Below are 12,791 nucleotides of genomic sequence, written 5' to 3'. Positions count from 1 at the left end.
TTGTTTTTAACAGTGGTTAGTTTGTAGGTTATTCTGCCCCTGTGCTCAGCACTGGTCAGGCCACACCTTGAGTGCTGTGTCCAGTTTTGGGCTCCTCAATTCAAGAGAGATGTTGAGGTACTGGAAGGTGTCCGGAGAAGGGCAGCAAGGCTGGTGAGGAGCCTGGAGCACAGCCCTGTGAGGAGAGGCTGAGGGAGCTGGGGGTGTGCAGCCTGGAGAAGAGGAGGCTCAGGACAGACCTCATTGCTGTCTGCAGGTACCTGAAGGGAGGCTGTAGCCAGGTGGGGTTGGGCTCTTCTGCCAGGCACTCAGCAACAGAACAAGGGAACACAGTCTCAAGTTGTGCCAGGGTAGGTCTAGGCTGGATGTTAGGAGGAAGTTGTTGTCAGAGAGAGTGATTGGCATTGGAATGGGCTGCCCAGGGAGGTGGTGGAGTCACCGTGCCTGGAGGTGTTCAAGCAAAGCCTGGATGAGGCATTTAGTGCCATGGTCTGGTTGATTGGACAGGGCTGGGTGCTAGGTTGGACTGGATGATGTTGGAGGTCTCTTCCAACCCCGTTGATTCTATGATTCTATGTTGTACCTCTGTAGCATGGTTCTACTTAGCCCTTACAGGCATCTGTTACACCAAGCTGCTGCACAGCACTGTACAAAACAAGATAGTCCATGGTCAGACAAAGTATAAATGACTGAATTGGTTGGGGTGGAGTGCAGCAGGTGACACAGAAGTGATTTACCAATTAGCACAGTGATACAATCCTGTCCTTACAACTTTTAACATATTATCCACAGCAACTGTTTTGGTTTACTCTGTATTTGTATCACTTCTCTTTCAATACAAAGAAATGTTAATAACATCACTGCTGCCTCCACTCATTCACAGCTTCCTCCAGTGCTCCCAGATCAAGTTGAGCCAGCAGGTCACTAGAATTTCTCAGTACTTTCTGTTCTTTGCACATTCAATGCCTGGTTTTAATCCCATCACCCCCAGACTTCCTTCAGCAGGAATTCTGGTGTCAGTCAAAAAAGAGAAAGCTTAATCCCAAGTTTTTGCATGCTCTATTTATCCTAAGGCTCTGTATATCTCTGCTAATTAAGCAAGCTAAGCAAGCACTTCTGTCCATTCCTCTTCTAGTGAATGCAGTCAGCTGCAGGCTGTATTAGCATTACTAATAATGACTGATGAATCTATGTGTGTATTTGCACCTGTATCTGTATGTCCAATAAGCACCAATAAGATAGTAGGAAGTAGCACTGGCCAGAATGGTTTCATATCACAGTTTATACTTGTTTATAGTCACTTAATTATGATCAGTCTTGTGGGAGAAAAACAAAAGTTACACTAGCTCTGACCTAGCAATGCATGGTTGCAACATAGAATCACAGAATCAACCAGGTTGGAAGAGACCTCCAAGATCATCCAGTCCAACCTAGCACCCAGCCCTATCCAGTCAACCAGACCATGGCACTAAGTGCCTCATCCAGGCTTTGCTTGAACACCTCCAGGCACAGTGCCTCCACCACCTCCCTGGGCAGCCCATTCCAATGCCAATCACTCTCTCTGTGAAGAACTTCCTCCTAACATCCAGCTTATACTTTCCCCAGCACAACTTGAGACTGTGTCCCTTTGTTCTGTTGCTGGTTGCCTGAGAGAAGAGGCCACCCCCCACCTGGCTACAATGTCCCTTCAGGTAGTTGTAGACAGCAATGAGGTCTGCCCTGAGCCTCCTCTTCTGCAGGCTGCACACCCCCAGCTCCCTCAGCCTCTCCTCATAGGGTTTGTGTTCCAGGCCTTTCACCAGCTTTGTTGCATCGAGGGCACATTGGGCGCTTATTTGGATCAGTGAAGCAGCTCAGTCTGCTCCTGTGCTGAGATGGTTAAATGAACCAACCCTCAGGTACACCAAAAGCAGATGAGGATTTGTAAGAAATTGAACAGGGTGTCAGCAAAGAGGTTACAAACTAACGGACTTGGAAGCTGCATCTGTGCTTGGAAAGCAAACACTGAAGTTGATTTGCATGTTAAAGAAGTAACAGGCTAAGGACTTCCTGTCGGAGCTGAGCTGAAGCTGAAGGCTGCGGTCACACAGCTCTCTGTGTCACCTTCTCTTCCCTCCCTCCTCTTTTTTTATTTGGGGCTGGATTTAAGAATCAGTGAATGTCAAAGAACAATTCTTTGAGCAGCAGCAGCAGCCTTCCAGCCAGGGCTTGCACCAAGAAAACATCCTTCTGCTGCTGGGCATTGAACCAGAAGGAAAAACCTGGTTGCACTGAAAGGCAGTAAACCATGGAGCCAAGCAAAGGCAGGAATGGTGCTGGCAGTGGATAGCTGTGACTCCCACGGGGCAAGATGTGCCCTCCTGCAGGTGACTGCTGCAAATCCTCCTACATACTCTTGGCTCTGCATATTTCAACAGATGTTTACAGAGCAGCTCACGTCTTTTCCAGAGCAGCTGATCTTACCTACTGCTTGATGGAATGTCAGAAATCTTCCCTTAAAAACTCCAGATTTTCCTGCAGAAATGTGTCACAAAGAAGTGGTTTTTGTTGCTGGAAAGGACTGTTAAGGGCTGGCCTTGTTTTAGTGCACACACACGTGTAAGTGTGTGGACACACAGGACTGTGCTCTGATTTTGCATCTCAGACGTGCCTCACAGAATCCAGAAGGTTGTCTTTCCTCTGTCAATATTTGTGGCTGGTTAATGATCAACCTCTTGACCTCATGGCTGTTCCTGGTGTACATCCAAATCTCTCTCCTGTCTTCCCCTGGAAAAAAAAGAAAAGAAAAAGTGAGTACAATTGCACAGCTCTGTGTACAGTGAATGCATTCTGGCTCCTGTGGTTGGGGGAAAATGAGGTATGTGCTGCTGATTCCTGCAATGTTTGGCCTGGGGAGGTGATGTGAAAAACACAAAGTTCTGTCTTGTAAGTTTTGCTGCCAGATAGGTGGTGGGTGGGTGGTTTCCTCACTGGGGTTGGTGCCCACACTCTCATTTGACAAGACCATCAACAGTGATACAACAGCTGCTGTTGTTAGAAAGTGCTGGCTGGAACATGCAGGTCAGCCCTTAACTGGGACCCTGCACCACTTCGAGGAGGCTGTCACTGGAGCTGGCTTCTGCTCAGTGTGGGCCTGATCCACATCTCCCATGTTCACTGGTGCTTTTTTATTGCTTCTGTGGGCTTTGATCCCAGCCTGGGTCAGTCTCTGGTGCCTTGTGAACTGTTGGGATTCCTGTTGCAGTGCGTAGTCATCTGTGGTGTGGAGAAAGAATGGGCATCAGATCCAAATAAACTGGGTACAATCTGCTCTGTTTCTCTCTTCTCTGGTCCCCTTCTACCTCTTTGTCTTTTTTGCAGGCCAACTCACCCATGTTGTCTTTGTAACGATATCCCAGTTTTATCCCTCTTTTTCCTCTGAAGGAAGTCAGCAGGAAGGCAGTGTTCTGAATGCTCACTAAAATGGAGAGCAGTTCCTCACCTGTGGTGCTTCTCCTGTTGCTGTGCTCCATCAACAGCAGCTGTCCATTTTCATCTTCAGGTAGGTGCTTCTGAATTACATTTGTAGCTCAGTTGTCTTTAAATGTCAAGATTGCCACAAGAACTGAAGCTGTGTTTCTTTTCTGAACACAAAGACTGAAATGCACAAGATTGTTATTGCATGAAGAAGTTTGCCAGTTTGGGAAGCTAAAATGAGGCACTTCCAGCATGTGTTCTCAGACCTCATCTTGGTTTGACTACCACTACACAAGGTTTGGAAATGGCTTCAGAGAGCTTGAGAACAGGCTCTCACCAATGATGAGTGTCCTTGCAGAGAGGCAAGAGCAAAAGGAGAAGCAGCAGATGCAAACCAGAAAGGTTTACAACAGGCATATGCCCTCTGTGGGACACCTGCTTACAACAGCCAGATCCTTTAAAGAACTCCAGGGGTGGTGAAGAGTATCACCAAGGTTGGAAGAGACCTCACAGATCATCAAGTCCAACCCTTTACCACAGAGCTCAAGGCCAGACCATGGCACCAAGTGCCACGTCCAGTCCTGCCTTGAACAGCTCCAGGGATGGCGACTCCACCACCTCCCCGGGCAGCCCATTCCAGTGTCCAATGACTCTCTCAGTGAAGAACTTTCTCCTCACCTCAAGCACCACCTTTCTGGACAGCTTGTTGCAGTGCTCCAGTACCCTCAAAGTAAAGAAGCTCCTCATGTTTAGATGGAAGTTTCTATGTTCAAGTTTGTTCCTGTTACTGGGCACCACTGCAGCAGGCTCCCCAGGGAGGTGGTTGAATTCCCATCCCTGGAGAGGTTTAGAAGATGCAGAGATGTGGTGCTGAAGGAGGTGGTTTAGCACCAGACCTGGTACAGTTAGATATGGTTGGATTTGATGATCTTAAAAGCTTTTCCCAACCCAAACAATTCTGTGGTTCTATAATTTTATTTCCCTTGGGGTTGTTTAGGCAGATTCCCTCTGCCCCCTTTTTATCTTGTTTACTCTCGTGAAGGTGTACACAGCTGTGACTGATGCTGCTGAGTTGTTGCTTCCCAGTACCACCTGCTCACTTTTGTTTTCCCAGTGCTGATGAGGAAAGATGAAGCACACGAGGTGCTGAAAGTCCACAAACGTGCTAACTATTTTCTGGAGGAGATTCGTCCAGGGAACCTGGAGAGAGAGTGCAATGAGGAAAAGTGCTCCTTTGAGGAGGCTAAAGAGATCTTCCACGCACAAGAGAAAACGGTGAGGAATGCCATTTGCAGGAAAGCCAGAGAGAAGTGAGCTCTAAGTCATCCTTCCCAGGCCACCTGGCACAGCTCTGGCCTGTGGGTCTGCAGCGTGGGCACCTGTGAAATCTCACTTCCTAAGTGAGTGCACAGTTTGTTGTGTAAATGTTAAACACAGCTCCCTACAAGTATCTAAAACCTGTTCCCTGAGAGCTTCGATCCAGCAGTGTGATTCTGACATCTTCAGAGACCACTTGCTTGGTCAGGCCCCTCCAAATACAGGGGAGGAGCTCTTCACTGCCAGGGCCTAATGGCATCCCCCTGGGAAGCAGAGCTGCAGGCATCCTGCAGTTTGAGCTAACAGAGGTGTACCCAACCCGAGTTGCTTAGGTGAGGTCTTCCTTAGCAGGCAGTGCAGTGCAGCAGTAGGTGTTCAGGGTGGAGCAGTGGGTGCTGAGGACCTGGCAGTGGCACATTCCATGGGGAGCAGTGCATGTCACACGGAACTCCTAGGCTGGTGCCACAGACCTTTCACGGAAGGGAGCATGTATGGCTCTGAGCTTCCCAGTTAGTTTTCAGTCAGTGCCACCCAGCTTTTGCACTCTGGCTGGTCCCCAGCACAGATGAAAGCCAGTTGCATGCTGACCACCAAGAGAGCTGACCTGAAAATGGATTTTATGGTCCTAACAAAAGTGTTCATTTGCATGCAGCCTAAACCCCTCATTTTCCTGAACTCCATTCATCAACATGACCACTTTCTGACTGTTCTCTTCCTGTATGATTTCTTCTTGCAGATGGAGTTTTGGTTCATCTACCAAGGTAGGTAAAAAGGAATTTCAGAAAACAAAATCCATTTCTTTCTTTGTCTTCTGGGTACAAAGAATGACGTGGCAGTTTGAAGCCAGGGCTCTCTTGACTTCCCAGATGACACTCTGCCTTGTTTCTTCTGCGTAGGTTTAAATCCATGTAGTACCAACCCCTGTATGAATGGTGGAGTCTGCAAAATTAGACACTATAATTACTTCTGCATCTGCCCCCCAAGATTTGGAGGAGCCAACTGTGAAAAAGGTGAGCACAGCAGCAAACACACTGACATCCCTTGGGAAGGAAGGAGTAGAGCTGGAGGTTGCTCCTTGCATACTTGAACTGAACCTTTGCATGGGCATCTCACTGGGGTTGTCAGTGGTGACTGTCTACTCCAGAACTGGTCAGTTGCTGAAGATTGATGAAGTAGAATATATTAGAAGAGTCTTTCCTGGTATGGCATGTCAGGATGTCACCAGCCTAGGAAGGCAGTGCTGGCAGCAGCTGTAGCTCCTTCTAGCTGTGCCCTGCAGAGCAAGTGCATAGCACCACCTCCTGTCATAGAGCAGCTGCCATTCTGGGCTCGTACACATCTCTGCAAGCCCTGCGGGTGGCACCTGCCTATCTCCCATCTTCCCACAAGAAAGGATAGGGAATTGCTCCTGTTTGTCACTTCAGAGTAAGAACGAGTCCAGTACCTGCTGCCATAGACACCTGCACTGGAGCTCAGTCACGGTGAGGCTCTGTTCTCGCTGCCATTTAACCGAGTAAAGGCATCAGACAATCATCCAAAGCTCAGCACAACTCAGGGCAGCAGCCAAGTGAGCTCCTTGTGTTTGCTTCCTTCCCAGAGAAAGCAGAGTGCTGGTACCAGAATGGGGGCTGCTGGCAGTACTGCAGGGACAGCAGCAGCACCTTCCAGGTGGTCTGCTCCTGCGCCCAGGACTACTCCCTGCACCAGGACGGGAGGAGATGTGTGCAAGCAGGTAAAGCATGGGCAGCCTGAGCCACTGCAGGCAAAGAGCAGATCTGCAGGGTCATCTGCTCCACTAGCTGCAGAAGAGCTACACGTGCTGTAGTAGCTGCAGCTTGGACTTAGTATGGAAAAGATCTGCCTTACAATGTTGTCTTCATTTATATCAAATAATAAGGTTCTCCCCTATCAGATGTCTCTCCAGTCCAGTGCCTCTGAGGGTACTGGGTAAAGGAGCAGCAGTACAGTCTGGGGTGGGTCACTTCTAACAGCAGCACAGACTTAGAGTAGCTTAACTCTAGATGTTGAGATGCTTGAATCATAGAATCAGCCAGGCTGGAAGAGACCTCCAAGCTCATCCAGTCCAACCTAGCACCCAGCCCTATCCAGTCGTCTACACCATGGCACTAAATGACTCATCCAGTCATTTCTGGGCAACAAGACTGATGAGGTAGCTGGAGCACAGCCCTGTGAGGAGAGGCTGAGGGAGCTGAGAGTGTTCAGCCAGGGGAAGAGGAGGCTCATTGCTCTCTACAGCTACCTGAAAGAAGGTTGTAACCAGGTGGGGTTGGTCTCTTCTCCCAGGCACCCAGTGACAGGACAGGAGGATGCAGCCTCAAGCTGTGCCAGGGCAGATTTAGGCTGGATGTTAGGAAGAAGTTCTTCACAGCAAGAGTGATTGGCATCGGAATGGGCTGCCCAGGGAGGTGGTGGAGTCACCATCCCTGGAGGTGTTTAAGAGGAGGCTGGATGAGGCACTTAGTGCCGTGGGTTAGTTAATTAGAAGGGTTAGGTGAGGTTGGACACAATGATCTTAGAGGTCTTTTCCAACCCAGTTAATTCTGTGTGTGAAACTCAGCTATGAAGCTAAACCATGGCATTAGGAGGCCAAGGGACTTGAGAAGGGTCTTCAGAACTTTGTGTTAAGGCAGCCTGTCACAAGTTTGAATTCCACCCTGAAGGAAGCCATCAGCAGCCTGCATGTCTGTGGCTGATGCTGTGGTTCAGAAGAGGCACAGCCATTGCTGTGTTGCTCCATAATTAGCCCCACACACCCTGGTCAGATGACAGTGGGTGCAGAGTTTGATCTTATGTCAGAGTGGTTCCTGGGCTCTTAGAGGAGGGCTGACTCCTATTTTGGGAGAGGAACAGTGCTGCTCTTGTGCTGACAATAGAGCAGCACACACCCTGAACTCAGATCATTGTTTCTGTCTCTCCTCCATCCAGCACCATTCCCATGTGGCCTGATTAAAGCCAGGCAAGCTCTGGAGGAAGGATGGCTGGGGCAGAAGCAGCTCCTGAGGGGACTGCCCCAGCCTGGGGATGATGTGACCAAGTGGCATGAGAGCACCATCAGGCAAACAGAGCCAGAAGAAAGTGCTGTTGGGGAAAACGAGACCTTAAAGCATGCCTCTGGGCAGAGCATGCACATGGAGGGTGATGCCACACAGACTGAGGTGGCAGGAGATGCTTCCAGCTGGAAGGAGACACGGGTGGAGTCCGTGACCCAGCAGCTGTCAAGAGATGATGCTGCTGAGCCAGAGGTGCATGTCCCTGAAGAGCACAGTGAAGGACTAGAAGGGACCACTGAGTCTGGCCAGCCTGCTTGGAGTGAGCCAACTCAGGGCCCTGCATGGCTGAACAAGGCTCCAGCAACTGCTCCCGGGCAGAAGGACATGGTGGGAAATGCTGCTGACCAAAACCGAACAGGGGAGAGCGCCGAGCAGAAGGCAGCAGGGACCAGCCAGGCTGCGGCCGATGGAGGTAACCACGGCAGCGACTGGGGAAACGCTTCGGACACGCCGCAGCCTGCCCAGGCAGACCTCGGCGCTCCTCTAGAGAACAGTGACTCCAGGATAACAGGAGGAACTCTGTGTCACCGTGGACACTGCCCCTGGCAGGTAATGCTTTTCTTCCACTCTGACCATAAATAGAAAGCTGCTGAGTGCTTGCTTAGCGTTTCAATCACCGATCCCATCTGCAGCAGAGTTCAAGCCATTATAAGGGGTTTCTTTCAGGTTGAGAGCAATCCAGCCCCTTGCAGTCCTCGGTCTTCTACAGGTCTTTGTGATGATCCAGGTCTTAGTTGCTTATCATTCTCCTCCCTATCCAGATACAAGTGCTGTGATGAGCTCGGCTTAATTCGAGCTCTTAACGAGGCCAATCAGATCTTCTCCTGCTCTGTTATGCAGGTTCTTTGTCTGTCAGTGCTCTTGGGGAAAAGCTGTGCTTCTGACTCCTTTTGGGATGGCTGAGGAGGGGTTTTTCACCTGTCTGTGACCAGGTGAGATGCTCATTAGAATCCTAAGCTTTTCATACTTGGCATGGAGAGGAAGCTCAAATGTGGCATGTGGGAACCTCTCTTAACTGCTAATATTTATTTCTCTGTCTTGTTTTAGTTTTCACTTAATCTCCTCCCTGTGTGTCTCCTGATTTGTTATTGTCACTCATTTAGTATTGTCTCTGTTCCATCAGTGCACTGTTTGCAGGCTTGTTCACAGTGAGTTACAAGTAAGTGAGGAGGGACTTTTCAGGCTATCAGGGAGTGACAGGACTAGGGGAAATTAAGGATGGACGTGAGGAGGAAGTTGTTCAGCATGAGAGTGGGGAGAGCCTGGAATGGGTTGCCCAGGGAGGTGATTGAGGCCCCATCCCTGGAGGTGTTTAAGGCCAGGCTGGATGAGGCTGTGGGTAGCCTGATCTAGAGTAGGGTGTCCCTGCCCATGGCAGGGGAGTTGGAACTAGATGATCCTTGTGGTCCCTTCCAACCCTGACTGCTTCTATGATGCTATGATTCTAAGTTAACAGCTCAAAAGTCCCCTCAGGTTACCATCACAGACAACTATTTCCCATTGCACACATGAGGAGGTATTTTACAGGTGGAATCACAGAATCATAGAATCAACCAGGTTGGAAGAGACCTCCAAGATCATCCAGTCCAACCTAGCACCCAGCCCTAGCCAGCTGCCAGCTTGGCCAGGAGCTTGTTGTGGCAGGTGGTGTCAAAGGCTTTGCTGAAGTCCAGGTGGGCCATTTGGGGTTGCAAGAAGGGAAGGTAGTCTGAGTGCTGCCTAACCCATATAGTTTCTTCTTGAAATAAAGAAACTGGGCACAAGTCTGCTAGGACAAGAGGCTCCCAGTTGCCCCAGGGGAGGTTTAGGTTGGCTATCAGGAGAAATGTCTTCCCCGAAGGGCCTCTCAAACACTGGAACAGGCTCCCCAGGGAGGTCGTTGAATCCCCATTCCTGGAGGTGTTCAAAAGACACAGAGAGGTAGTGCTAAGGAAGGTGTTTCAGCCCCAGGCTTGGTGGAGTTAGCTAATGGGTGGACTTCATGAGCTTAAAGGTCTGGTCCAAGCCTAACAATTCTGTCAAGGCCACTGTAAAGCTTCATTCCATCAGGCAAGTAATAATCAAATCCTGTGCTTTTAAAGGCTTTGCAGGCCCTTCCCCTTCTAGCTCTTAGAACCTAAGAGAGCATTTTCAGTAACTTTTCTGTGCTACTTTTCAATGTCTTGTTCCAGAATGAAAGCTTCAGTAGTGCAGGGAATTGTCAGCATGGCTTATGTAAGACATGGCATTACTCCAGGAACTAGGACAGAGGCCAGACTGTCACACCTTTTCCCACTACTTGACTGCTAACATTGCTGCAGCTACAGCAACCAAAATGGAAGCTTCTCCTTCAGTTTAACACAAGCAGTAACAGTGTCACTGAAGAGATGCTGAGGCTTTAATGGAGTGATTAATTCTGAGATGACAAACACCTAACAGAGAGAGTGATTGGCATTGGAATGGGCTGCCCAGGGAGGTGGTGGAGTCGCCGTCCCTGGAGGTGTTCAAGCAAAGCCTGGATGAGGCACTTAGTGCCATGGTCTGGTTGATTGGACAGGGCTGGGTGCTAGGTTGGACTGGCTGAGCTTGGAGGCCCCTTCCAACCTGACTGATTCTATGATTCCCTATTGTCTGTTTTGGATATGACAACTTTTATCATCAGTAAAAGTGAAAAACTAAAGGTCCTGAATCTCCACCCCTTACTTGCACTTTCACTGGATCAACAACTGGGACAGGCAAAAGCTCTGTTCTGCTCCCTGATCTCATCACAAACACCACTCTCTTTTTCAACCTGAGTACCAATGTGTTACCTCTTGTGTTACTCTTATCCCAACCCCCAAAAATTTGAAGCCACATAAAAAAAAAAATCACAGCTTGCTTTGTTTCCTGCATCTCTGTTTAGCTTTCCCCAGTTAGTTCATCAGCACATTGTGCTCCACTGTCACCCATGTGCCATCACTCGTTACTGCTTTACCCACACCAGCTTCATGGGGTATGCTGTAGGCAGTATTGCCAAAAGTCTGATTTCAAGATACAGAGCCTGTAACCAACCAGAGAGAGAGAGCACCAGCTTGTGCCCCTGCCTCTCACAGCCCCCTGGACATGTCCTTCTGTCTCCTTACAGGTTTTGATCCGGAATAGCAAAGATGTTGGTTTCTGCGGCGGGAGTTTAATCAGCAGCCGCTGGGTGGTGACTGCTGCGCACTGCCTGGATCTGGTCAGACCACATCACGTCACTGTAGGTGAGTGCAGCTGGTGTCCCTTCTTGCTTAGCCTGTGCTTAGCACTGCATGTGAACACAGTGGGCTATGCGTGAGAAGCAGATGGACACATCCAGACGGGCTCAGATTTACAGACAGCATCATTTTCTAGGTCATGGTTAAGCACCAGGGGAGATTACAGATCAGAAGACACTTCTTCCCTGACAGAGTTTTCAGCCAGTGGACCAGGCTCCCCAGGGAGACAGCTGAATCTCCATCCCTGCAGGTGTTCAAAAAAAAGATGCACCAGACAGCCCAGAGTACACCTCAGAAGGAAGGATTCCTGCCTTGAGCCAGTTTTGGTTTTAATCACTCTTTAGTTTCCTGTGACACTGCCTGACAGCAGCAAGCCCCTCTCCAGTTACAATAGCAGGAGCTGAACCCCTTGTAGCAAGACGTTGCAATAAACACAGGTCCTGTACTTGAAACCTCCGGAAGGGGCAGGCAAGAGAAGTGAGTGAAGTACAGCATTGGGTAACTGACAGGAACAAAATCCTCAGCCTTACCATGGCTGCACCTTAAAGCTTGTATCATGTTTGTGAGGGGGAAAACACAAAGTCCCTTGGTAGCTTGGATAAACTGTGCAAAACACAGTGACTCCTAAAGAACACTGTCTTTATGGTTAAACCCATACCCCAGAAGCCCCAAGTGTCTGTTCACCCAATTGAAAACCTGAGTTCTGCCCTTAGAGGGCAGACTGGCAACACCGATTTGCCGGATCATGGCTGCAGCATAAGAAGTGACCTTTACAGCATCAGCTGGTCCAAGTGTTAACTCAGTGTCCTCCTTGCTCTCCCACGGCAGTACCATACAGGCTGTTTAGTTTGCTTAACAACTTCTCCTGACTACAGGGGACTTTGACAAGTATCAAAGAGAATTCAAAGAGCAGAAGATTAACGTGGCACAGAGCTGGACACATCCACACTACGACTCCAATGACTACAACAGCGACATCGCCTTGCTGTACTTGAGCAGCAGCGTGATTGTGAACGAGTACGCCATCCCCATCTGCCTGCCGAGCCCCAGCCTGGCCACCCTGCTCTCTGAAGAAGGCAGGGTAGGGATGGTGAGTGGCTGGGGTGCCACTCACGACAGGGGCTCGACTCTGCGCTTCCTGATGCAAGTGCGGCTGCCCATCGTCAGCCTGGAGACCTGCCAGCAGGCCATGGAGCGCCTGGTCACCGACAACATGTTCTGTGCCGGCCACACCACTGAGGTAGCAGATGCCTGCAAAGGGGACAGCGGGGGCCCTTTCACCGTGCCTTACCACAACACCTGGTTTCTCCTGGGCATTGTCAGCTGGGGCGAGGGCTGTGCAGAAAAAGGGAAGTATGGTGTGTACACCAGAGTGGCCAACTACATCCCCTGGATTAAAGAGGTTGTTGAGAGTGTGGCAGATTCAGAAAACTTCACCATTCACTTTTCTTGACACCAGGGACAACCCTGCTCCTACAGTCTAAGGCACTATGCAGTTCCTGCCCTTAACGGTGTAAAAGTCAAGATTACCTTCACAGAGATGCTGAGCCTCTCTACATTGGTTAAAGAAATGGTTACATTGGTCACTGCAGTAGTACTGAGTGCAAGACTTGGGTACAATAAATAAGTATTCTGGAAATAACAATTAACTTTTGTTAATGTCAGCTCCTTCCAGCAAGGGCTGCGGTGTCAGAAAGCTTTCAATTTCTCAAGCCTATCACACAAACAGGCA

The 12,791-nt window shown here is 49.5% G+C and overlaps 1 protein-coding gene across 3 annotated transcripts; it reads left to right on the top strand.

Moving 5' to 3' along the window:
• The first annotated feature begins 1,843 nt into the window (after positions 1-1,843).
• Positions 1,844-12,704, top strand: LOC135186999 (coagulation factor VII-like). Of its 3 annotated transcripts, XM_064165273.1 has the most exons (9): positions 1,844-2,789; positions 3,424-3,541; positions 4,571-4,731; positions 5,510-5,534; positions 5,670-5,783; positions 6,371-6,505; positions 7,720-8,393; positions 10,948-11,065; positions 11,935-12,704. In XM_064165273.1, exons 2-9 carry the CDS (start codon positions 3,451-3,453, stop codon positions 12,510-12,512), a joined length of 1,896 nt encoding a protein of 631 aa, XP_064021343.1. In that variant the 5' UTR covers positions 1,844-2,789; positions 3,424-3,450; the 3' UTR covers positions 12,513-12,704. The 3 variants fall into 3 exon arrangements, with proteins under 3 accessions (XP_064021343.1, XP_064021344.1, XP_064021345.1); XM_064165274.1 differs by lacking the exon at positions 6,371-6,505 and having other exon boundaries at positions 1,844-3,541; XM_064165275.1 differs by lacking the exons at positions 1,844-2,789; positions 3,424-3,541; positions 4,571-4,731 and adding an exon at positions 4,766-4,856.
• The last annotated feature ends 87 nt before the right edge of the window (positions 12,705-12,791 follow it).

The sequence above is a fragment of the Pogoniulus pusillus genome, chromosome 26 (genome assembly GCF_015220805.1).
Source record: "Pogoniulus pusillus isolate bPogPus1 chromosome 26, bPogPus1.pri, whole genome shotgun sequence".
Taxonomy (NCBI): domain Eukaryota; kingdom Metazoa; phylum Chordata; class Aves; order Piciformes; family Lybiidae; genus Pogoniulus; species Pogoniulus pusillus.
This window is presented reverse-complemented; position numbering and strand designations above follow the sequence as displayed.

Coding starts and splice junctions, on each gene's coding strand:
- LOC135186999 (XM_064165273.1), top strand. CDS start 3,451: ATGCTCACTAAAATGGAGAGCAGTTCCTCACCTGTGGTGCTTCTCCTG. Junction 8,394..10,947: donor GTGGACACTGCCCCTGGCAG/GTAATGCTTTTC, acceptor GTCTCCTTACAG/GTTTTGATCCGGAATAGCAA. Junction 11,066..11,934: donor ACCACATCACGTCACTGTAG/GTGAGTGCAGCT, acceptor TCCTGACTACAG/GGGACTTTGACAAGTATCAA.